General features: G+C 45.1%; 1 protein-coding gene across 15 annotated transcripts; it reads right to left on the reverse strand.

Annotated features, from left to right (window-relative positions):
• Positions 1-1086: 1086 nt before the first annotated feature.
• LOC119401926 (uncharacterized) lies at positions 1087-22843 on the reverse strand. Of its 15 annotated transcripts, none has more exons than XM_049418428.1 (9): positions 22288-22843; positions 19822-20035; positions 18454-18532; positions 15213-15290; positions 11408-11485; positions 9712-9789; positions 7328-7405; positions 3803-4066; positions 1087-1405 (listed from the first exon to the last, which is right to left on the reverse strand). In XM_049418428.1, the coding sequence occupies exons 1-8, from the start codon at positions 22792-22794 to the stop codon at positions 4060-4062; spliced, it is 1119 nt and encodes a 372-aa protein (XP_049274385.1). In that variant the 5' UTR covers positions 22795-22843; the 3' UTR covers positions 1087-1405; positions 3803-4059. The 15 variants fall into 15 exon arrangements, with proteins under 15 accessions (XP_049274385.1, XP_049274384.1, XP_049274390.1 ...); XM_049418427.1 differs by having other exon boundaries at positions 18454-18574; XM_049418433.1 differs by lacking the exon at positions 15213-15290.
• Between the last annotated feature and the right edge of the window lie 805 nt (positions 22844-23648).

Below are 23648 nucleotides of genomic sequence, written 5' to 3' on the forward strand. Positions count from 1 at the left end.
TATATGTACAGGGTACATTTAACAACAAAAGCGTACAATGCTGCCGCAGTCCAAGTGCATTCCGCTCAGCACTTCGTCGTCGTCATTCCCTTCCATCTTCGCCCGTAACAACATTATTAAAATTCTTCCCGATAGTTTCCTTGGACATCAGTACACCACTTACTATGCGATTCCTATGCTGTGAAGGCACCCTGAAAGTAAGCTGCTGTGACCTTTTTTCAGAGATTTTGCGACAGCCTGTTGGATGGCGGGAATACCGTCGAGACGGTGACCTTTCAGGCTTTTCTTGAGCTTTGGGAACAGGAGAAGTCTGCTGGACTCTCATCAGGGCTGATGCAGCCCTGATGTGAGCTCAGCAGTCGCCCTGCAGTCAGGGCACACAAGAAACACTTGTAAACACCGTGTGGCAGCGACAGCAATAGCGCAAGCCAGGAGCTCGTAGTGTAGATGGCCAAGCAATGGAGTCGCTGGTAGGAAAGCATGGGGCAGAGAGCGAGGCGGGGACGCGAGAAAAAATCTGGAAGTGACCCTGATCCTCGACTTAGGTGTCTGGTAGTCGCACTCGCACCTCGGCATTCGTGTGCCCTGGTGTATTTTTGGGTTAGCTTTAATGAAACCGACAGACAATGAAAACAAAGAATGCATAGTGGACTTTATTTGCATTCTTTTAACTGTATTGTAGAAATTAGCATATAAATGTGAGGAAATTAAAGTGGACTAAAAGGCAACTTGCCGCCGGCAGGGACTGAACCTGCAACCTTCGGATTTCATTTTCTATTGGTTTCTGTTGTCTGTTGGTGGCATCTAACAAAATAAAACAAGCCCTTACATTCTCTTTTTTTGGGTAAGCTTTACGTTTCGCGTGCTGTTGAAGCGGATCCCAGAGGCCATGTAGAAACAAGCGAGTGGTTGAGACTTGCTCCAACAGACGCCGCATCGATTCCAGTTGCTCACAAGAAGAGCCTCTGCTCTTTCAATGAACTCATTCAATTAAATTTCATTAATTGTCCTGACAGTTCATTGGCCCTCATCTTCAGCAAACTTATGCTCCGATATCACATCCAACATAACTCTTGAACCAGGACCAACGTTTTCTTACCGGTTTTATTTTTTAAAACATATTTTCTGGATATTCGGAAAACTGAAAGCAAGTTCTTGACCAGAAGTTCTTTGAAGAGAAACAAGAATGTGACTTCTTGCTCATGCCGCTAATAAAGAGTCGTAAAGAGTCGAACAAGTTGTGCGCACACTTCCTCCCTGACACATCGATGAGGTTCCAGCCACCTCTCAATTTGGGTAGAGAGGTCACCATATCACACACCCCAACATACAAGTGATTCGTGTTCATGTCGATGAGGCAATGGTAGAGTTCGTGTCTTCGCAACCAAGGGCATATGCAGAAGATCTGAAACCAAAACAGGAACTTAGTGCATTGCGATGCAAAGAAATATAATCTCGACATTGTCAAGTGAACGTTACTACAAACACTGAAAATTCACGCACAACGCAAAAGCATATGTAATCGACCAAAAATTTAGTGAGATACCGCAGGGAGAAACGTAAGGAATATTTGAAGCTAGGGAACATAGACAAGGAGTTGGAAAAAGGGGCGGTGCCGATTACACTCGAGTCTTGGAATCGTTACCAGTATAAAGGGATATACGAGAAATTTAAGACTCCTTTTGCAAGTGCTCTTCCTTGAGATTATGCTTTTTCACTATATGGACAGAATAACAAGGTAGTTTTTTTATAACAAAGTACTTTTGTATTTTTTGTTTCTTGCGAGGAAACCTGCTACCAACACCATAGGTTGGCAAACTCACTCATCAGTCGACTCACTCAGACTCTGTTCGGTCCGCGAGTTTGAGTCTGGTGAGTCCGGCTGAGGAAAATTTTAGTGAGTCTGAGTTCAAGTGAGTCCTAAGCACAAAATATATTTTAGTGAATCTGAGTGAGCTTCACCTTCTACTGCCGACCTATAGTCCTATCTACTCATCTTTATATACCAGTCCTAGAACCAAAAAGAATGACATTTGTGCATGCCTTCTTTAAATTAAAAAAAAAAACCATCGTGCAGGTTAGTTGGGTCATGACAAACATGCTTATTTTTCTTTATATATAGCACTATTCAAATTGATATATACTACTATACAAATTTGACTCGAAATTATTCGACCAAATCACTATTCACTTCGAACCTAAAATTTACTATTTGCACGAGCCTAATTTTTGCTCAGCCCTCTTCCTTCGTAATGTCCTGGATTGTAACAGAGGCATACGTTTTCCTCTTCACGTAACAAAAATACAACTTTGTGCTTATGGCTACTCTGCAGAAAGATCACATACTATGGTTCAAATTGCCTAATAGTACTAAAGTAAAAGATGGCACCGCTATGTGCCCAGCTTTTAAGACAGGAATGACAAGTTTTCTTTTTCTATGCCCATCTCAGCAACTGGAGCTCAATAAATGACGCCATAGTTGCCATGTCTTGGGCTCCAGTGGTTCTCAAATGGCGGTCCGCGGACCCCAAGGGGTCCACGAAGCCATGTTTGGGGGTCCGTGAAACCCATCCTCGAAAAAAAAAAAAAAAAAAACGCGTTTCTCGGAGGCACACTATGTCCCGTGAGAGCGTCCCCTTCCGATTTTTGGTATGCTTCGCCACGTAACATTTTTGCATTGAAGTGGAGCTGACTTATGTTTCCCCTTCTCCATGAGATGGCTGTAAAGTTTTTTTTTTTTTTTTTCAGTTTTCTACGACATATGCACGCCAGCATACTTTTTCTAGGCTTGCATATTCGAACAGCAAACATGGACAAAACAGGTTGAATGTGGCTGCAGACCGCGCAACTTATTCACAAGCTGTTGAGATCGCATTGGTGCGGCACTTTAGTTTGACCATTCTTTGCCAGGGAGAAATACAAGGCACCTATTTCACGCTGCATGCTGTGGTAATTTATGAGCCCCCCTCCTTCCCCCTGTTTCTCTCACTGCAAGGGGTCCCTCGTCACTTCCACCGGTCCAAAAGGGGTCCCCGAAACACCCATGGCTGAGAACCACTGCCATATGGTAAATGGTGAAAGTCGCTTCCATGTGGCAAAGCATGGCCTTCGAGACTGCTTTCGAAAACCCGTTCAGGGTGCGATGGTGACATCCTGAAGGGCACAGACGAAGACAAGTTTACAATATCTTTTACAGCGAAGCTGTGTATAGCTGAGTTCCGGTAGATCACGTCCGCGGACAAAACGACGCGTAGAACAACAATTTTCGGTGCCCCTCGCCACCGCTGATGCCTCATTCACAAGTGTTGCGATACTTGGCGGCGGCACTTGCTGCAAATCGTTGAGCCCCTTTGTCTCGCAACGTATAGATAGCACTAACGTTGTTATCAGAAGTTGCCCTTTGGACTCGCCATTGGACGGGTGCGTGTCGTTCACTCGGAGCAAAGAGAGCGGGGATTAAAGGAGCGCCAATGCACACGGAAGCACGAATGGGCTGTTGTCACAGAATGTGCAGCCGCGGCTGCTGGATTTGCTGGCTTCCATATTCACAGTACTGGAAAGGCTCTGAATTTTTCTTTCTAAAAGACTTAACTAGCAGCACCGAGGCCAAGGATTATACCAACGAACCCAAACCATGGACTGTGATCTCCTTGAAAAATGTTAAGCAAGGAAATTTTACCAAGAGAGAAAAGAGTTCCTGTTTAATAAGTGGGGGGAAAACACGCCTGTGTGTTTCACTGTCGGTGCGCAGAATGTGAAGCCCAACTGTGAAAAATGGTCTGTGTGCAAACACACGTTGCACCTTTCTCCGGCCCTTGCTGTTCGCCGATAGCGGAAACATCGTAGTCGCACCACGCCCTCGGAGTGCATCCTTGCAGAGACCGTTTGTATGGGGGAAGTCCACATGCGTCGACTGGGATGGAAGTGGCCTCGCTGAAGGTGGACTGGGCAGCAACACTGGCTCTTCGGTCACACTGAGTAGCCGTATCCACTCTTGCGATGACCGTCATGACCACTGACCTGCGCACTGGGACAGCTTGCTGGACACAAGCTCCCCTTTCACAGCCTTGAAAGAGAGAACAAAAACAAACCTTTGTTTGGCAGCGTGCGGAAGTCCAGCAGCTGTAGTGGCAAAACATACTTGAGCTCACAGAGACAATTCACAGTTGGAATCGAAAGTTTACGGACTGCAGTATCCGAGAAAATGGTGAAATAGCCAGAAAAACCATGACACACATCAGAGTGGTTCAGTTGAGCATTTCTAAGGTGGCAAATACTAACAAATTGCCAATGGCCATACAGCCGTAATCTGAATTCTAATGAAATTTTGGAGCTTCTTGTGTTAAAAATAGGACATGTTTACAAAGCACGTTCATATTGTAGTGGCAGACTAGCATCAACTTTGACCAGCTAGGGTTCCTTCACATGCACGTTTAAAGGGGCACTAAAGAGAAAACCGATTTTTTTCATATTAGTAAATCATTCTGCCAATGAAAAATCGCCACACTTGCCGCGAGAAGACGCTTGGTAAGCAAGCTAACGCACAAAAATAAAGTGCTGGTGGCGACGCCACCCTAAAGTTCTCGCACCAATCGCTGTGACGTCATGGTTTTTGACGGTGTCTACAAGGGCCTACATAGTTCCTAATCGTAAAAAATGAAGTACCTTGTCATCTGTGGGGGCCAGAGGCTTAACATGCCAAGTTTTAGTAAAGTTTGTTGGGCCAGTATGGCTAAAATAACGAAAAAACACTTTGAAATTTGTGACATCATGTACGAAGCTTTCAGCGCGAAATTAAAGAATGAAACCTTGATTTTAGTTTTCTCTTCTACAAAAAAAAAAAAAAATTTGGTGGTTGAATTAACAACAGTGGAGTTTTTCAGAGTTCGGTTTGTATCAGTCTAAACTGATTCATTGTTTCACTTTAGAGTTCCTGTGTAGGCACTTAGACGCCACTGCATTTCACTCGCGTTGAAATGTGGCTGCCATGGATGGGAACGAAACCCACTCTTCGTGCTTGCGAATGCAACACCATAGATGAGAAGCTATTACGGTGAGTGTCCTCAACATCAATTCACTCGTACTGTGCTCACGAATTGAAATGTGCCATCCAAACATATTCTACAACGACTAGTATGCACCACTGCTTCGAGACGATCCGAGTCCCTTAGGTGTGAACATGGCCGCTAAAGATAACGTGGGCTCTGATGTGAGTCAAAATTACATTGAACTGAAGATGGTCGCAACTAAAGTGAATGCATTGCTTAGTCCTACACTGTCAAGTTCGAATCCATGAGCGCAGTAAATAATGTCCCTGCTGGCAACAAAAAGTAGAATGATAATGTTGCTCCGCTCACAGGCCAATTGAGCAGAGTGTAATACCGTTGTTACACGGGCACGCTAACCTCAGCTACGATGAACCTCAGTTGCAGCAAACTGCGGTTACATCCAGTTAGACGGAAAGCCTAACTGCAGTTATGCCACTAACCGTGGTTGCACCAAACTGAGGTTGACGACCTTAGTTAACGAAGCTAACAAACAAAATGGCAGTATCTATATCGGCGGTCCGAGGTAGTATGGTTCTAACGGAGGCCGAAATGTCATCCCAGAAGCGCGTCAACTGATCTGTATCAACGCTAAAGTTGCTGATACATGAAACAGTACGGCAAAACAAATCACGCACCACACACGGCTAAACACGGTATAGTGCCTAGAATATACCGACTAGTGTGCCGACCGCCGTGCGTTTCCAATAAGAGACGCTGGCACAGACGGTGATGCCTTCCGCCAGACGCCACCAGAATGCTAACCGAGCGGTGCATCAAGCCAAGCGCGCGCGTTGCACGCGCAACGCGCCGCTCAATTGCGCTTCGGTTGCCCGTTCGTAAGCGCAGTCGGTTGTGATCACGGAGTTAAGAAATATTCCGTTGCGGTAAACTTGTGGGGCGTTGTCGCTTTCGAGCCAGTAGCTTATGGTGTCTCCGCATGTCATTGCTAGGTTTCTTTTCTGTGCGCGCACTTCGCACTTGTTTCTGTTCACAGAACCACGATGTGATTGCAGAAAACGAGGCGTAAAGACAGCACCTGTTTTGTCCCATATTGTACGAGTGGCTACTGCTCAAACAACGAGCGGGTCTCATTATTCAGCGCTCCTGTGGACACAGAAATTTAATTACGTTTAGCCGAGTGGGAGAATAATATAAAGAGCACAAATCGAAGACTAACTCCGGCGGCTGTCGTTTGTGAGAAACACTTCAATAATTGCTACACTGAGCGTCATTAGGTGATTACATAGATAATTAGTAAAATATGTGTCGTTAGGTGATTAAATAGATAAATAGCAAGATATGTGTCCTTAGGTAAATAAACAGATCATTAGTAAATGTATGGTAATTAGCTATAAATTGCTGTGAATTTAGCATTTGTGGTCATGTGTCGCATATAATAGTATTTTTCGAATAAAGAGCCGGTATCGCGCAGCGTATTAACAATAACTGTGCGTATGATCGCTTGCTAGTGCTACGAAATCACATTCCTTCGATTACGCTTTGCACCCCAACCTGACCCCAACCAACGTTCCTCAGCGTAAAGCTGGCTGGGACAGCCCGTCGGCGTCTCTCACAGGCGCGCGTCGTCTAGAGACGCCGCTCGGCATAGCATGGTCCCTACGGCTATCGCCGTCTGGTGGCCGCCGGTGGAAGGCATCATTCTCCGTGCCACCGCGACGCCCGCGGTCGGCACACTAGTAAGTATATATTCTAGGCACTATAGACACAGTGATAGCAAACATACCAGACAACGGATTGTCTTGGCTTTCGCGCCGACCGCAAGATGACTTTGCCCATAGTTGCGAGCACCAGCCTAAACTTCTGCCAAACATTGTCAAAACACATGATGCAATAAGCTCGGGGACTGCAGCTGTAAAAGGAAGTATTTATTTCAAAGGGAATACATTTTATTTGCCAGTATATTTACGAAACGCAGCTAAATCTTTATATTTTATTCGTGAAACTGTGTGTCACATGACCTGCTTCACAGCCGAAAACTATCGACAGATTTTCCCGTGTAACAGGGCGTTAACTGCAGTTTACTGCGGTTAACTGAGCTTCGTCGTAACTGAGGTTAGCGTGCCCGTGTAACAAGGGTATAAGAGAGCGATGATTTAGCTGTGCTCCTTGCATACCAAGGAAAGACGTTACGAGAAAATGTGAAATCAGCAAAAGTTTCACCTTTGGTGCACACCATGTGTGTGCTGTAGTTGTCAGGAAGGACTTACTAGGAATAGCACTGATATGAGAAGCCCATTAGCCTGCCCGGAAGCACTTACCTCATCTGCTTGGCTGAAATGTGAAGTGGCAACTCTGGGGCTCTGGTGGGAAGCTGTGGCACTTGGCACACAAGTGGGCTGTGTGGAGATGCACAAGGAGACTGGTTTTTAGATCCAGTCCTGAAGAAAAAGGTATACGTGCAGGATCCTCGCTGTTGTGGGGTTGAGGCTACAAGCATGCCAGTGACCAAGGCGAAAGGAATGTAAGATCAAAATAACTCTAATAAAGTGCGTCATTTTTTAAAAACAGCCATTACCAACGAATAATCAACTGGCAAAGGAAAATTATGTTGTCAACAGCACGTAGCTGTTGTGTGCTCGAACGGAAAGATCCAACGATCTATTGAAAGACAAGAAATGTAGACAGAAATGTCGATGCCTGTAACAAAATGAAATTACAAAATTTATCATTTGAAGGTTTTTGTGCCAAAAACAGGGCATGTTTACAAAGCATGTTCATATTGTAGTGGCAGACTATGCATCAGTTTTGACCAGCTAGGGTTCGTTCACATGCACATTTAAAGGGACACTAAAGAGAAAACCGATTTTTCTCATATCAGTAAATTACTCTGCCAATGCCAAAATCGCCATGCTTTCTGCGACAAGACGCTTAGTAAGCAAGATAACACACAAAAAGAAAGTGTGCGTGGCGACGCCACCCTGAAGTTCTCGCACCAATCGCCGTGACGTCATGGATTTCGACGGTGTCTACAAGGCCCTACCTAGTTCCTAATAAAAAAAAAGAAGTACCTTATCATCTGTGGGGGCCAGGGGCTTAAAATCCCAAGTTTTAGTAAAGCTTGTTGGGCCAGTATGGCTAAAATAACGAAAAAAACACCTTGAAATTTGTGACATCATGTACGAAGCTTTCAGCGTGAAACTAAAAAATGAAACTTTGATTTTGGTTTTCTCTTCTGGAAAAAAAACAAAAAAAACTTTGGTGGTAGAATTAACAACAGTGGAGTTTTCAGAGTTCGATTTATCAGTCTAAACTGATTCATTGCTTCACATTAGGGTTCATGTGTAAGCACTCAGGCGCCACTGCATTTCACTCGCGTTGAAATCTGGCTGCCATGGATGGGAACGAAACCCACACTTCGTGCTTGCCAATGCAACACCATTGACGAGAAGCTATTATGGTGAGTGTCCTCAACATCAATTCACGCGTACTGTGCTCATGAATTGAAATGTGCCATCCAAACATTTTCTACAACGACTAGTATGCACCATTGCTTTGAGATGATCGTGTCGCATAGGTGTGAACATGGCCTCTAAAGATAATGTGGCCTCTGATGCGAGTCAAAATTACATTGAACTGAAGATGGTCGTGACTAAAGTGAATGCACTGCTTAGTCCTATATTGTCAAGTTCGAATCCGTGAGCGCAATAAATAATGTCCCGGCTGGCAACAAAAAGTAGAACGATAACGTTGCTCTGCTCACAGGCCAATAGAGCAGAGTGTAATACCGTTGTTACACGGGCACGCTAACCTCAGCTACGATGAACCTCACTTGAAGCAAACCGCGGTTACATCCAGTTAGACAGAAAGCCTAACTGCAGTTATGCCACTAACCGTAGTTGCCCCAAACTGAGGTTGACGACCTCAGTTAACGAAGCTAACTAACAAAATGGCGGTATCTACGTTGGCGGTCCGAGGCAGCATGGTTCTAACGGAGGCCGAAACATCGTCCCAGAAGCGCGTCAACTGATCTGTCTCAATGCTAAAGTTGCTGATACATCAAACAGTACGGCAAAACAAATCATGCACCGCACACGGATAGACACGGTGAGAGTAAACATACCATACAACGGATTGTCTTGGCTTTAACGCCGACTGCAAGGTGACTTTGCCCATAGTTGCGAGCACCAGCCTAAACTTCTGCCAAACATTGTCAAAACACGTGATGCAATAAGGTCAGGGACTGCAGGTGTAAACAGGAAGTATTTATTTCAAAAGGAATGCATTTTATTTGCCAGTATACTTACGAAACACAGCTAAATCTTTATATTTAATTCGTGAAGCTGTTTGTCACGTGACCTGCTTCACAGCTGAAAACCATCGACAGCCTTTCCCGTGTAACAGGTGCCAACTGCCGTTGGCGGTAACTGTAGTTTACTGCGGTTAACTGAGCTTCGTCGTAACTGAGGTTAGCGTGCACGTGTAACTAGGGTATAAGAGAGCGATGATTTAGCTGTTCCACTGTTTTGTAGACAAGCGTATTGCTTGTTGCTTGCATATCAAGGAAAGACATTATGAAAGAATGTGAAATCAGCAAAAGTTTCACCCTTTGGTGCACACCATGTTTGTGCTGTAGTTGTCAGGAAGGACTTACTAGGAATAGCAGTGATATGAGAAGCCCATTAGCCTGCCCGGAAGCACTTACCTCATCTGCTTGGCTGAAATGTGAAGTGGCAACTCTGGGGATCTGGTGGGGAGCTGTGGCACTTGGCACACAAGTGGGCTGTGTGGAGACGCACAAGGAGATTGGTTTTTAGATCCAGTCCTGAGGAAAAGGGTATACATGCAGGATCCTCGCTGTTGTGGGGTTGAGGCTACAAGCATTCCAATGACCAACGCGGAAGGAATGTAAGATCAAAATAACTGTAATAAAGTGCGTCATTTTTTAAAAACGGTCGTTACCAACGAATAATCAACTGGCAAGGAAAAATTGTGTTGTCAAAATGAGTGGAAAATGTGGTGCCAAGATCACGTAGCTGTTGTGTGCTCGAACGGAAATACCCGACAATTTATTGGATGACAAAAAAAGTAGACAGGAATGTTGATGCCTGTGAAAGTAAAAATTACAAAATTTATCATTTGGAGCTTTTTATGCCAAAAACAGGGCATGTTTACAAAGCATGTTCATATTGTAGTGGCAGACTATGCATCAATTTTGACCATCTAGGGTTCCTTCACATGCACATTTAAAGGGACACTAAAGAGAAAACCGATTTTTGTCATATTAGTAAATTACTCTGCCAATGCCAAAATCGCCATGCTTGCTGCGAGAAGACGCTTGGTAAGCAAGATAACGCACAAAAAGAAAGTGTGCGTGGCGACGTCACCCTGAAGTTCTCGCACCAATCGCCGTTACGTCATGGATTTTGACGGTGTCTACAAGGGCCTACATAGTTCCTAATCGTAAAAAATGAAGTACCTTATTATCTGTGGGGACCAGACGCTTAACATGCCAAGTTTTAGTAAAGTTTGTTGGGCCAGTATGGCTAAAATAACGAAAAAACACTTTGAAATTTGTGGTGACATCATGTACGAAGCTTTCAGCGTGAAATTAAAGAATGAAACTTTGATTTTGGTTTTCTCTCCTACAAAAAAAAAAAAAAAAAAAACTTTGGTGGTGGAATTAACAACAGTGGAGTTTTTTAGAGTTCGGTTTGTATTAGTCTAAACTGATTCATTGCTTCACTTTAGGGTTCCTGTGTAAGCACTTAGGTGCCACTGCATTTCACTCGCGTTGCAATGTGGCTGCCATGGATGGGAACGAAACCCACTCTTCGTGCTTGCCAATGCAACACCATAGATGAGAAGCTATTACGGTGAGTGTCCTCAACATCAATTCACGCGTACTGTGCTCACGAATTGAAATGTGCCATCCAAAGATTTTCTACAACGACTAGTATGCACTATTGCGTTGAGACGATCGCGTCGCATAGGTGTGAACATGGCCTCTAAAGATAATGTGGCCTCTGATGTGAGTCAAAATTACACTGAAGATGGTCATAAAAGTGAATGCATTGCTTAGTCCTACATTGTCAAGTTCGAATCCGTGAGCGCAGTAAATAATGTTCCTGCTGGCAACAAAAAATAGAACGATAACATTGCTCCGCTCACAGGCCAATTGAGTAGAGTGTAAGAGAGCGATGATTTAGCTGTTTAACTGTTTTGTAGACAAACATATTGCTTGTTGCTTGCATATCAAGGAAAGACATTATGAGAGAATGTGAAATCAGCAAAAGTTTCACCCTTTGGTGCACACCATGTTTGTGCTGTAGTTGTCAGGAAGGACTTACTAGGAATAGCACTGATATGAGAAGCCCATTAGCCTGCCCGGAAGCACTTACTTCATCTGCTTGGTTGAAATGTGAAGTGGCAACTCTGGGGCGCTGTTGGGGAGCTGTGGCACTTGGCACACAAGTGGGCTGTGTGGAGACGCACAAGAAGATTGGTTTTTAGATCCAGTCCTGAAGAAAAAGGTATACATGCAGGATCCTCGCTGTTGTGGGGTTGAGGCTACAAGCATGGCAGTGACCAAGGTGAAAGGAATGTAAGATCAAAATACACAGTGACTATTCTGTGGTCCAGACCACAGGATAAACTGCAGCTTTATTCTGTGGACCAGACCACGAAATAAAATGCAGGGTTAATTTGTGGACCATAGAATAACGTTGTGCCACTGGTTGTGTGCTGTGGGGCGTGCAGAAAGTACCGTAGCCCAAGCAGCCCACCTCTCTTGACGACGGTTTTTGTGCACCAGACTACAGAATATAGCCCCAATCTATTATGTGGACCAGACCACAGGATAAACTGCAGCTTTGTTCTGTGAACTAGACCACAAACTAAAGTGCAGCTTTATTTTGTGGACCACACCAAAGAGACTTGTGCTGTGGACCGTGCACACCAGGCATCGCTGTAGCCCAAACAGCCCACCTCTCTTGACAACGGGTTTCTCTCACAAATAGAAAGGGTTTATTGTGTGGTCTAGTTCCAGAATAAGCACTGCACCCTCCTCTCTTGACAACAGCTTCTCTCGCGAATCGCAATATTCGCTCGCAGTTTTGTGAATAAGTCCGGACCAAGGAGGTCATTTCCGGGCATAGTATGCGAGATGGAAGACGCTTATAAGTGAAAGGTTCTAAATGCCAAGGTGAAGCCCACCTTCATGCTTGCTGGGCTGACATGCCAAAGCAAGTAAACTTGTTGTGAATTGAAGCAGCAAAAAGAAGGCGTATAATAACAAATGACAGCGGTTCTAAAAATTTCTGGACCTGATCTATCGTGTGCGGAACACTTAAGTTACTTCACGTCAGTACACTTGTGTCATGCAAAAAAAAAAAAAAAAGTACACTAAGATCTGCACGGGAGATTCAAATTTTGAGCGATCCCCCCGATTGTGCGAACAGGGCTACAGATCTCCTGAAGAACAGTGTCAATGCCACCGCGAGAAGGAAATCATAACGACAAAGGGCGACGCTACTAAAATATTCTGGCCCTGATCTATCGCATCAGGGCACACTTCAGTCACTTTCACCGCAGTGCATTAGTGTCGTGCAAAAAAACGTGCACTGAGGTTGGCAAGGGGCTACTTTAGCTGTTTCTGTAACGTTTTCGGACGTTGACGATCATACATGTACTCGTAATTATATGACGCGTGCAAGTGTATGTACTTAAGTGACAAAGTGTGCTGTGTCCAGTGACAACTACTAGTAGGTTCTCGCCAATCTTATTGCGCTTTTTTTTTTGCTTGACACAGGTGTACTGCAGCGAAAGTGGCTTAAGCGTTGCGTACTCGATGGATCAAGACCATAAAATTTTATACACGCTGTCATTTGCTATTATTATTTCCTTTTCGCGGTGACGTTAGCGTCCTTTTTCGGGTGATTTATGGCCGCGCCCATTCAGAAGGATTGCTCAAAATTCGAGTCTCCTGTGCAAATGTTAGTGCACTTTTTCACATGACACAAGCGTACTGTGGTAAAAGTGACTTCAGTGTTCCGCACGCAATAGATCAGGTCACGAAATTTTAGAACCGCCGTCATTTGTTATCATTATACGCCTTAGTCTTGCTGCTTCCGTTCACAATAACAAGTTTATCTGCGGCTGATATCAATACTCGCATATATCAAAACATTGGAATCTTTCACGCATACGCCAACATACGCGTCTTTAATATCGATTGACAAAATGGCGAGCAAATATTGCGATTCGCGAGAGAAGCTGTCGTCAAGGGAGGAGGGAGCAGTGCCTGCTCTGTGGACCAGACCACAGAATAAATATTCACAATTTGTGACATAAAACCGTCGTCAAGAGAGGTGGGCTGCTTCTACAGTACATTCTGCACAGCCCACAGCTAGGGTGGCTAGAATGGCTAGCCACCTTACCACAGCGCGCAACTTCTGGGTGTGGTCCACAAGATAACACTGAATTTTATTTTGTGGTCTGGTCCACAGAATAAAGCTGGAGTTTATCCTGTGGTCTGGACCACAGAATAGGCACTGCAATCAAAATAATTCTAATAAAGTGTGTCATTTTTTAAAAACAGTCGTTACCAACGAATAATCAACTGGCAAGGGAAAATTATGTTGTTAAAACGAGTGGAAAATGTGGTGCCAAGAGCACGTAGCTGTTGTGTGCTCGAACGGAAAAATCCGACGATCTAGTGAAAGACAAAAAATGTAGACAGGAATGTCGATGCCTGTGACAAAGTAAAATTTGGACCTCTTTGTGCCAAAAACAGGGCATGTTTACAAAGCACGTTCATATTGTAGTGGCAGACTAGCATCAACTTTGACCAGCTAGGGTTCCCTCACATGCACGTTTTAAGGGACACTAAAGAGAAAACCGATTTTTCTCATATTAGTAAATTACTCTGCCAATGCCAAAATCGCTGTGCTTGCTGCGAGAAGACGCTTGGTAAGCAACATAACGCACAAAAAGAAAGTGCACGTGGCGACGCCACGCTGAAGTTCTCACACCAATCGCCGTGACATCATGGATTTTGACGGTGTCTACAAGGGCTTACATCAGGCACGTAGGCAAGGGGGGGGGGCCGGGGGGCCCGGGCCTCCCCCGAAATTCGTCCGGCCTTCTATATTCCCGGCAACTTTTGTTTTATTTTTGCCATGGAAATACTTTCTTTCGAACAATTAGGCATTGCCCCCCCCCCCCCCCCGAAAAAAAATTCTGGCTACGTGCCTGGCTTACATAGTTCCTAATCGTAAAAAATGAAGTACCTTGTCATCTGTGGGGGCCAGAGGGTTAACATCCCAAGCTTTAGTAAAGTTTGTTGGGCCAGTATGGCTAAAATAACGAAAAAACACTTTGAAATTTGTGGTGACATCATGTACGAAGCTTTCAGCGTGAAATTAAAGAATGAAACTTTGATTTTGGTTTTCTCTCCTACAAAAAAAAAAAAAAAAACTTTGGTGGTGGAATTAACAACAGTGGAGTTTTCAGAGTTAGATTTATCAGTTTAAACTGATTCATTGCTTCACTTTAGGGTTCCTGTGTAAGCACTTAGGTGCCACTGCATTTCATGCACGTTGCAATGTGGCTGCCATGGATGGGAACGAAACCCACACTTCGTGCTTGCCACTACAACACCATAGACGAGAAGCTATTACGGTGAGTGTCCTCAACATCAATTCACGCATACTGTGCTCACGAATTGAAATGTGCCATCCAAACATTTTCTGCAACGACTAGTATGCACCATTGCTTTGAGACGATCGCGTCGCATAGGTGTGAACATGGCCTCTAAAGATAATGTGGCCTCTGATGTGAGTCAAAATTACACTGAAGATGGTCGTAAAAGTGAATGCATTGCTTAGTCCTACATTGTCAAGTTCGAATCCGTGAGCGCAGTAAATAATGTCCCTGCTGGCAACAAAAAATAGAACGATAACATTGCTCCGCTCACAGGCCAATTGAGTAGAGTGTAAGAGAGCAATGATTTAGCTGTTTAACTGTTTTGTAGAGAAACATATTGCTTGTTGCTTGCATATCAAGGAAAGACATTATGAGAGAATGTGAAATCAGCAAAAGTTTCACCCTTTGGTGCACACCATGTTTGTGCTGTAGTTGTCAGAAAGGACTTACTAGGAATAGCAATGATATGAGAAGCCCATTAGCCTGCCCGGAAGCACTTACTTCATCTGCTTGGTTGAAATGTGAAGTGGCAACTCTGGGGCGCTGTTGGGGAGCTGTGGCACTTGGCACACAAGTGGGCTGTGTGGAGACGCACAAGAAGATTGGTTTTTGGATCCAGTCCTGAAGAAAAAAGGATACATGCAGGATCCTCGCTGTTGTGGGGTTGAGGCTACAAGCATGTCAGTGACCAAGGCGAAAGGAATGTAAGATCAAAATACACAGTGACTATTCTGTGGTCCAGACGACAGGATAAACTGCAGCTTTATTCTGTGGACCAGACCACGAAATAAAATGCAGGGTTAATTTGTGGACCATACAATAAAGTTGTGCCACTGGTTGTGCGCTGTGGGCCGCGCAGAATGTACCGTAGCCCAAGCAGCCCACTTCTCTTGACGACGGTTTTTGTGCACCAGACTACAGAATATAGCCCCAATCTATTATGTGGACCAGACCACAGGATAAACTGCAGCTTTGTTCTGTGAACTAGACCACAAACTAAAGTGCAGCTTTATTTTGTGGACCACACCAAAGAGACTTGTGCTGTGGACCGTGCACACCAGGCATTGCTGTAGCCCAAACAGCCCACCTCTCTTGACAACGGGTTTCTCTCACAAATTGGAAGGGTTTATTGTGTGGTCTAGTTCACAGAATAAGCACTGCACCCTCCTCTCTTGACAACAGCTTCTCTCGCGAATCGCAATATTCGCTCGCAGTTTTGTGAATAAGTCCGGACCAAGGAGGTCATTTCCGGGCATAGTACGCGAGATGGAAGACGCTTATAAGTAAAAGGTTCTAAATGCGAAGGTGAAGCCCACCTTCATGCTTGCTGGGCTGACATGCCAAAGCAAGTAAACTTGTTGTGAATTGAAGCAGCAAAAAGAAGGCGTTTAATAACAAATGACAGCGGTTCTAAAAATTTCTGGACCTGATCTATCGCGTGCGGAACACTTAAGTTACTTCACGTCAGTACACTTGTGTCATGCAAAAAAAAAAAAGTACACTAAGATCTGCACGGGAGATTCAAATTTTGAGTGATCCCCCCGATTGAGCGAACAGGGCTACAGATCTCCCGAAGAACAGTGTCAATGCCACCGCGAGAAGGAAATCATAACGACAAAGGGCGACGCTACTAAAATATTATGGCCCTGATCTATCGCATCAGGGCACACTTCAGTCACTTTCACCGCAGTGCATTAGTGTCGTGCAAAAAAAAGTGCACTGAGGTTGGCAAGGGGCTACTTTAGCTGTTTCTGTAACGTTTTTGGACGTTGACGATCATACAAGTACTCGTAATTATACGACGCGTGCAAGTGTATGTACTTAAGTGACAAAGTGTGCTGTGTCCAGTGACAACTAGTAGGTTCTCGCCAATCTTATTGCGCTTTTTTTTTGCTTGACACAGGTGTACTGCAGCGAAAGTGGCTTAAGCGTTGCCTACTCGATGGATCAAGGCCATAAAGTTTTATACATGCTGTCATTTGTTATTATTATTTTCTTTTCGCGGTGACGTTAGCGTTCTTTTTCGGGTGATTTATGGCCGCGCCCATTCAGAAGGATTGCTCAAAATTAGAGTCTCCTGTGCAAATGTTAGTGCACTTTTTCACATGACACAAGCGTACTGTGGTGAAAGTGACTTCAGTGTTCCGCACGCAATAGATCAGGTCACGAAATTTTAGAACCGCCGTCATTTGTTATCATTATACGCCTTAGTCTTGCTGCTTCCGTTCACAATAACAAGTTCATCTGCGGCTGATATCAATACTCGCATATGTCAAAACATTGGAATCTTTCACGCATACGCCAACATACGCGTCTTTAATATCGATTGACAAAATGGCGAGCAAATATTGCGATTCGCGAGAGAAGCTGTCGTCAAGGGAGGAGGGAGCAGTGCCTGCTCTGTGGAGCAGACCACAGAATAAATATTCACAATTTGTGACATAAAACCGTCGTCAAGAGAGGTGGGCTGCTTCTACAGTACATTCTGCACAGCCCACAGCTAGGGTGGCTAGAATGGCTAGCCACCTTACCACAGCGCGCAACTTCTGGGTGTGGTCCACAAGATAACACTGAATTTTATTTTGTGGTCTGGTCCACAGAATAAAGCTGGAGTTTATCCTGTGGTCTGGACCACAGAATAGGCACTGCAATCAAAATAATTCTAATAAAGTGTGTCATTTTTTAAAAACAGTCGTTACCAACGAATAATCAACTGGCAAGGGAAAATTATGTTGTTAAAACGAGTGGAAAATGTGGTGCCAAGAGCACGTAGCTGTTGTGTGCTCGAACGGAAAGATCCGACGATCTAGTGAAAGACAAAAAATGTAGACAGGAATGTCGATGCCTGTGACAAAGTAAAATTTGGACCTTTTTGTGCCAAAAACAGGGCATGTTTACAAAGCACGTTCATATTGTAGTGGCAGACTAGCATCAACTTTGACCAGCTAGGGTTCCCTCACATGCACGTTTTAAGGGACACTAAAGAGAAAACCGATTTTTCTCATATTAGTAAATTACTCTGCCAATGCCAAAATCGCCGTGCTTGCTGCGAGAAGACGCTTGGTAAGCAACATAACGCACAAAAAGAAAGTGCACGTGGCGACGCCACGCTGAAGTTCTCACACCAATCGCCGTGACATCATGGATTTTGACGGTGTCTACAAGGGCTTACATAGTTCCTAATCGTAAAAAATGAAGTACCTTGTCATCTGTGGGGGCCAGAGGGTTAACATGCCAAGCTTTAGTAAAGTTTGTTGGGCCAGTATGGCTAAAATAACGAAAAAACACTTTGAAATTTGTGGTGACATCATGTACGAAGCTTTCAGATAATGTGGCCTCTGATAAAGATAATGTGGCCTCTGATGTGAGTCAAAATTACATTGAACTGAAGATGGTCGTAACTAAAGTGAATGCATTGCTTAGTCCTACATTGTCAAGGTCGAATCCGTGAGCGCGGTAAATAATGCCCCTGCTGGCAACAAAAAGTAGAATGGTAACGTTGTTCCGCTCACAGGCCAATTGAGCAGAGTGTAAGAGAGCGATTATTTAACTGTTGAACTGTTTTGTAGACAAGCATATTGCTTGTCGCTTGCATATCAAGGAAAGACATTATGAGAGAATGCGAAATGAGCAAAAGTTTCACCCTTTGGTGGCCACCGTGTTAGTGCTGAAGTTCTCAGGAAGGACTTACTAGGAATAGCAGTGATATGAGAAGCCCATTAGCCTGCCCGGAAGCACTTACCTCATCTGCTTGGCTGAAATGTGAAGTGGCAACTCTGGGGCTCTCTTGGGAAGCTGTGGCACTTGGCACACAAGTGAGGCTGTGTGGAGACGCACAAGGAGGTTGGTTTTTAGATCCAGTCCTGAAGAAAAAGGTATACACACAGGATCCTTGCTGTTGTGGGGTTGAGGCTACAAGCATGTCGGTGACCAATGCCAAAGGAATGTAAGATCAAAATCACTGTAATAAAATGCATCATTCTTTAAAACAGTGACTGGCCAGGAATAATCAAATTGAAAGGGAAAATTATGTTGTCAAAATGAGGGGAACATATGGTGCCAAAAGCACGTAGCTGTTGTGTGCTCGAACGGAAAGATAACAGGCGACCAAGGAAAGAAAAAAATGTAGACTGGAATGGTGATTCCTGTGACAAAGTAAATGACAAAATTTATCAACTGAAATATTTACAAAGCACAAGACATGCCGAACGATCAGGTGAAATCGAGTACGTTGAGAGAGCGATTTGTCTTGGAGCACATGTCGCAGTAAAGGAACAAAAAGGTTATTTAACCCCTTAACTGTTTTGGATGAGGGTGGCTTGTCAGCTTGAGATAAGATCTCATCATGAGCGTTTTGAATGAGACTCGCTCATTTGTCGCTTCACAGATGGCAGCACTTGCTTGGCAATTTCTTTTATTTTAACCGCCATTTCACACTGTTTTGAGACTTGAGTATAGAAGATGCTGTCTAGTGAAGGTGACGCGTGCGTTGCTTGTGCATTGTCAAAAAAAAAAAGCCTTTCGTCATTGTACAGCTCTTCAGGCGCTAATTATTCAGATACTGAAGTTTACTTCGATTCTGGAAGCAAGAGCGGTAGGGATGATGACATCGGGATTAGCAGTTCATCAGATGAGGAAGACTGCTCAGAGGACACCAACATGAGTGCGTGTAATTGTAGAAAGGCTGACGTAAACAGCATCCCCAACAAGCCTCCTCGGTTACCATTTCTGGGCGTCCCTGGTAAGGCGTTCCATATAACATAGCCTGATGACTTGACGTGTTATATTTGCCAGTTTTTTTATTATATTATTTCGCAAATTGTGAAAGACACAAATAGGCCATGGAGCAATAAACTTGATTATGCTAATTTGACTTAATATACACTTCAATTTTTTTCGTCAATCAGAACATGCTTTTTAGAAGCAATATATTCAATATCAAATTTAAGAAAAATAAACATTTACACAGAAAAACTCCCATAAAACAAAACGGTTAAGGGGTTGAAATCACACACACAATAAACAGTTTCAATTATCGCACCTGACGTCATGTTAAGGATGTTCGACTGCCTTCGGACCTAAAACTCTTACGGTAAATTTGAGCCCTTACCTGGAAATTCTCGCGTGGGAATGTCACTGTCCTCGGAATCCTCGACATCAGTGGCTTGCATGTACCTGTGCACCTTAACAGTGACAAAAGTTGCCTGTGTACAGGCGTCAACGCTTCTCGATGTCTCGGCTGCTACGTCCATGGTGGTGTTGAGAGGCCATGCGTTCTCCGTCTGCACAGGTTTCGTTGACTTCTTTCTACAACAACAGGCATGCTGAAATAAAATGATAGAAGTGGTGTAGGGAAATGGATGATGCCTATCGATCTCAAAGCCGTATCTACAACATCAAGTGAGCATACAGCTCACTGAAAGGGAACCCTGAAGTGTCTTATTTAAATAGTGTAAGAGACACTTTGGAACAACTAAGAGCATTCCTCCTCAATATATTACTGAAGCTGTACACCAATTTTCGAAGCTGACTTTACTCTGTCATACAAATCTCCTGCATACATATAAGGCCCTGACCAAGTGCAAAGCTCAGGAAATGCTGTTAAAGGGACCGACAACTGGTCAAAACGTGCGATTAGATCCTGGTAAAAGTGAAAAGACAGTGAAATATAGTGCCAGATTCCAGCATCCTTTTCGCGTTGTGAGCCATAATTAGTCCTGAAAATTAGAGCATGTATATTATTATCCAACCCCGCTCTATTCTGTGTTGCTTAAGAGGTAAAAGGAGTTGCACGGTGAGAAGCGGCGCTGCCTTTGTGGTAGCCAGTGGAACATGTCGAGCCGTGGCGCATGCGCAGCAAACTGCCGCGCTCGAACACGAATGGCTCTCGCGCTCACTGTTCGCAGCATGCGTTGTCACTTGTGTTTACGACTTCATATTCGCCGCAGATGGAAAAATTCTGATTACAAATGTTTCACGGCGTTTTCCACCTTACCGTGCCGTGATTATACACACTCACCGGTAAGCTTTCCGTTGCGCTAAAGAAAATGGGCACCACAGAAATTGGTTGTCGGTCCCTTTAAGATATTTTATTTTGATATTAAAGTTAATTTTTGCATGGCGCACTCACTGACATGGACACTAGCGTGACTTCAAGTGCCAGTGTCAATTCTGGCAACTTCACGCACCAGTATGGCTAGTTGTGACTATGTAAGGCACCGAAAACACACAAAATGGCCACTTGTGCATCACTAACGGAGCCATGCAGTGTAGCGGCTGTGGAAATGTCACAGTATCTTGCACGAGCATGTGACGAGAAGCTTATGCTTTGCTGTGATGTTGGGGTACAGCAGGAATTGAAACTAGCTTTTAAGAACATGTTGTAATAAATTTTTCAAGGTGCACTCAATGCTTACCAGTACATTTTCTAGGTTCTTGAGGACTTTGACACAAGAAAACAACTGAGAATGCTCATGGAAACCCTCAGTACCTCTCAGGGTACTGAGATATGTCAGTACCCCTTTAAGGGTAAAGAACGAAGAGTATGACACAAAGTCTGTCGTAATTTGTTTCTCCGCGCTTTGGCCTTAAGAATCATGGAGTACCAACTACAGTCCGAAGCACCCTTCTTTTGTTACCAAGTTGCATCTCATATCAATGGAATCATATCCTTTCAAGAAACCTACTACAAGCATAGTTACTGCACTACCCATGTCCAGGAAGGAAATATTCGATGCCCTTTATCGTGGCATGTTAACAGGGCAGTTAAATTTCCTCCCGACTCCTCCAAGAATGGACAGATTTGAAAAAAAAAAAAAAAAAGTTAGGCGCTCCCCTGACAGCACTTTGCACATGGGCGTCCGGAGGGGGGTGCAAGGGGGGGCGGCTGCCCCCCCTTGGAATTTTTGGATAATAATTTTCTATGCAGTAGCTTCAGGGCTGCCTGCCAACTTTGCACGTTACACACTACTATTGACTAATCTTGCCGGTGATGTCACGGCAGTGAAAGAAAAGCTACCTGTGTTGGATGCGAGCCCCCCCCCCCCCCCCCCCCTCTTCCTGCTGATGCAGCCCCTTGCAAAAAGTTCTGCGGACGCCCTTGACTTTGCAGCTTCCAGTACGTGCCCAAGATTTGCGATGGGGGCCCTTTAAAAAGGGCTCCCAAAACACCTTTCTGGAAACTGATAAGCTTACTGAAACAATGCTCTTCAATTCAAGAACTGCACATCTTCCCACAGATCTTCTAAAAAGAGTTGATATATGAACCTGTAGAGCCGGGTGCAAGGCAAGAAAAAAAAAAAGATATTTAACCAAGCTTCAGTTCAGTGTCGCGGGGTCTTAATAAGCAGAGGAGCTAGTGGCATAGATTGCTTGGCTCTTCTTTCCTTGCTACTGCACTTTTCCATTTCTTTCCTTTTACAAACGCACGCACGAACATGCACAAAGTATGGTCGAAACCCCCCCTCCCCCCTTCGAAAATTACACTATCTCCCGCTAAAGGGGACCATGAGGCGATGCGAAGCCGGAGCACTTGCACGATCGCGTTGCGTTGGCGTTCGTTGCGCATGCTACCGACCTCGGTCAGATCGTTGTCGAACCAACTGCAGCTGTGCCCGAAGCTCCAGTCGAGGAATTCGCGCTGGAACCGGATGTCGGCACCGTCGAAGCCCGGGCGTTGAAGTTGTCTAGCGAGGCGTTCTGCACGGGCGTTGGACTCGCGTCGTCTGTCCGCAGCCGACGCGTTGGCTCGACGCTGACGCTTGGCTTCGACGTCGGCGTTGCGTACGGCGCAGTTTGCTTGCCGACGCCGACGCTTGGCCTCGACGTCGGCGTTGCGTACGGCGGGGTTTGCTTGCCGACGCTGCCGTTGCGCTTCGGCATGTCGAGCCCGCGTTTCAGCCGTAGTAGTTTCCCGCCGGCGTTGCCGTTTGCGCTGGGCTTCCCTAGCCCGGAGCTCGGGGTCCGCTTGCCGACGTTTACGTTGCGCTTCGGCGCGTCGAGCCTTCCGCTGCTCCACCCGCTGCTTCGCGATCTCGGCAGGCGTTAAAGTATTACTGCAACTGGCGCCGACGTTGGAACTCATGACACCAGCGCAGTCGGCGCAGGTTAACGCGTCTTCGTAAGTGGTTGCAGAAGTCTGGCGAATTCCATTGGGAGAGCAGGAGCACTCAAAAGCACGCTGAAAGTGCTCTCTTCAGAGCCGGCGTGTTTCACTGGTCGAACAGGAGTTGGAACACCGTCATCCATTGGTAGAGCGAGAGCGCTTTTGCTGCGCCGAGAGCAGCGAAGAGCAGTTCAGTCTGCTCCCCGTTGAAAAGCGGAGTGAGCGGAGAACGCAGGAAGTCACGTGACTTGTTAACGTCATATCTGCTCATACCCTCCCAACAATCCTCCTCACTTGTTTGTATTTCGCTTGCTCGTGTACGGCGGCAATGGCGGCACCGAAGCGTGTGTGGTGCTCTGGCTCCAACAATTTTGACGTCGTTGTGGTAGATTCTGGTAGTGTTCGTCTACCTTGCCTGTCGTCAAATGCACGGGGGACGGTGGCAGCAAAGCGTCGTCGTCTTGCCGAAATACTTGACAATCTTGAATTTCGGTTCGGGACAAGCAAGCCCCCCCCCCCCCTCCCCTTCAAATCTGGTCGGATTATCCTTCCCCGTAAGGGGGGCGCTTGCTCGGCATTTTACGGTAAGAATAGTGGGCTAGGGTCCCTACAAACAATCACTAAACGCGTGGCCACGCGCGCAAAAATGCATGTGCGACGTGCGCGCTCAAACAAGCAAAAAAGCAATCAAATTCACTTTAACTTCTGTAGTAGACAGTGGCTGACGTTGCATCAAAGAAAGCAGGATGCGCTGAGCTTGCGATTCCATCATGTAATAGTAGGAAGCGGCAACTTTGCAGGATGGCGAGCAAGCGTGTGCGTCCTACCGATCA

Source organism: Rhipicephalus sanguineus, chromosome 8, assembly GCF_013339695.2.
Source record: "Rhipicephalus sanguineus isolate Rsan-2018 chromosome 8, BIME_Rsan_1.4, whole genome shotgun sequence".
In the NCBI taxonomy this organism is placed as follows: Eukaryota; Metazoa; Arthropoda; class Arachnida; order Ixodida; family Ixodidae; genus Rhipicephalus; species Rhipicephalus sanguineus.

Coding starts and splice junctions, on each gene's coding strand:
- LOC119401926 (XM_049418427.1), bottom strand. CDS start 22,794: ATGAGTTCCAACGTCGGCGCCAGTTGCAGTAATACTTTAACGCCTGCC. Junction 20,036..22,287: donor TCGACAACGATCTGACCGAG/GTCGGTAGCATG, acceptor ATTTTATTTCAG/CATGCCTGTTGTTGTAGAAA. Junction 11,486..15,212: donor ATTTCAACCAAGCAGATGAA/GTAAGTGCTTCC, acceptor GTCTCCACACAG/CCCACTTGTGTGCCAAGTGC.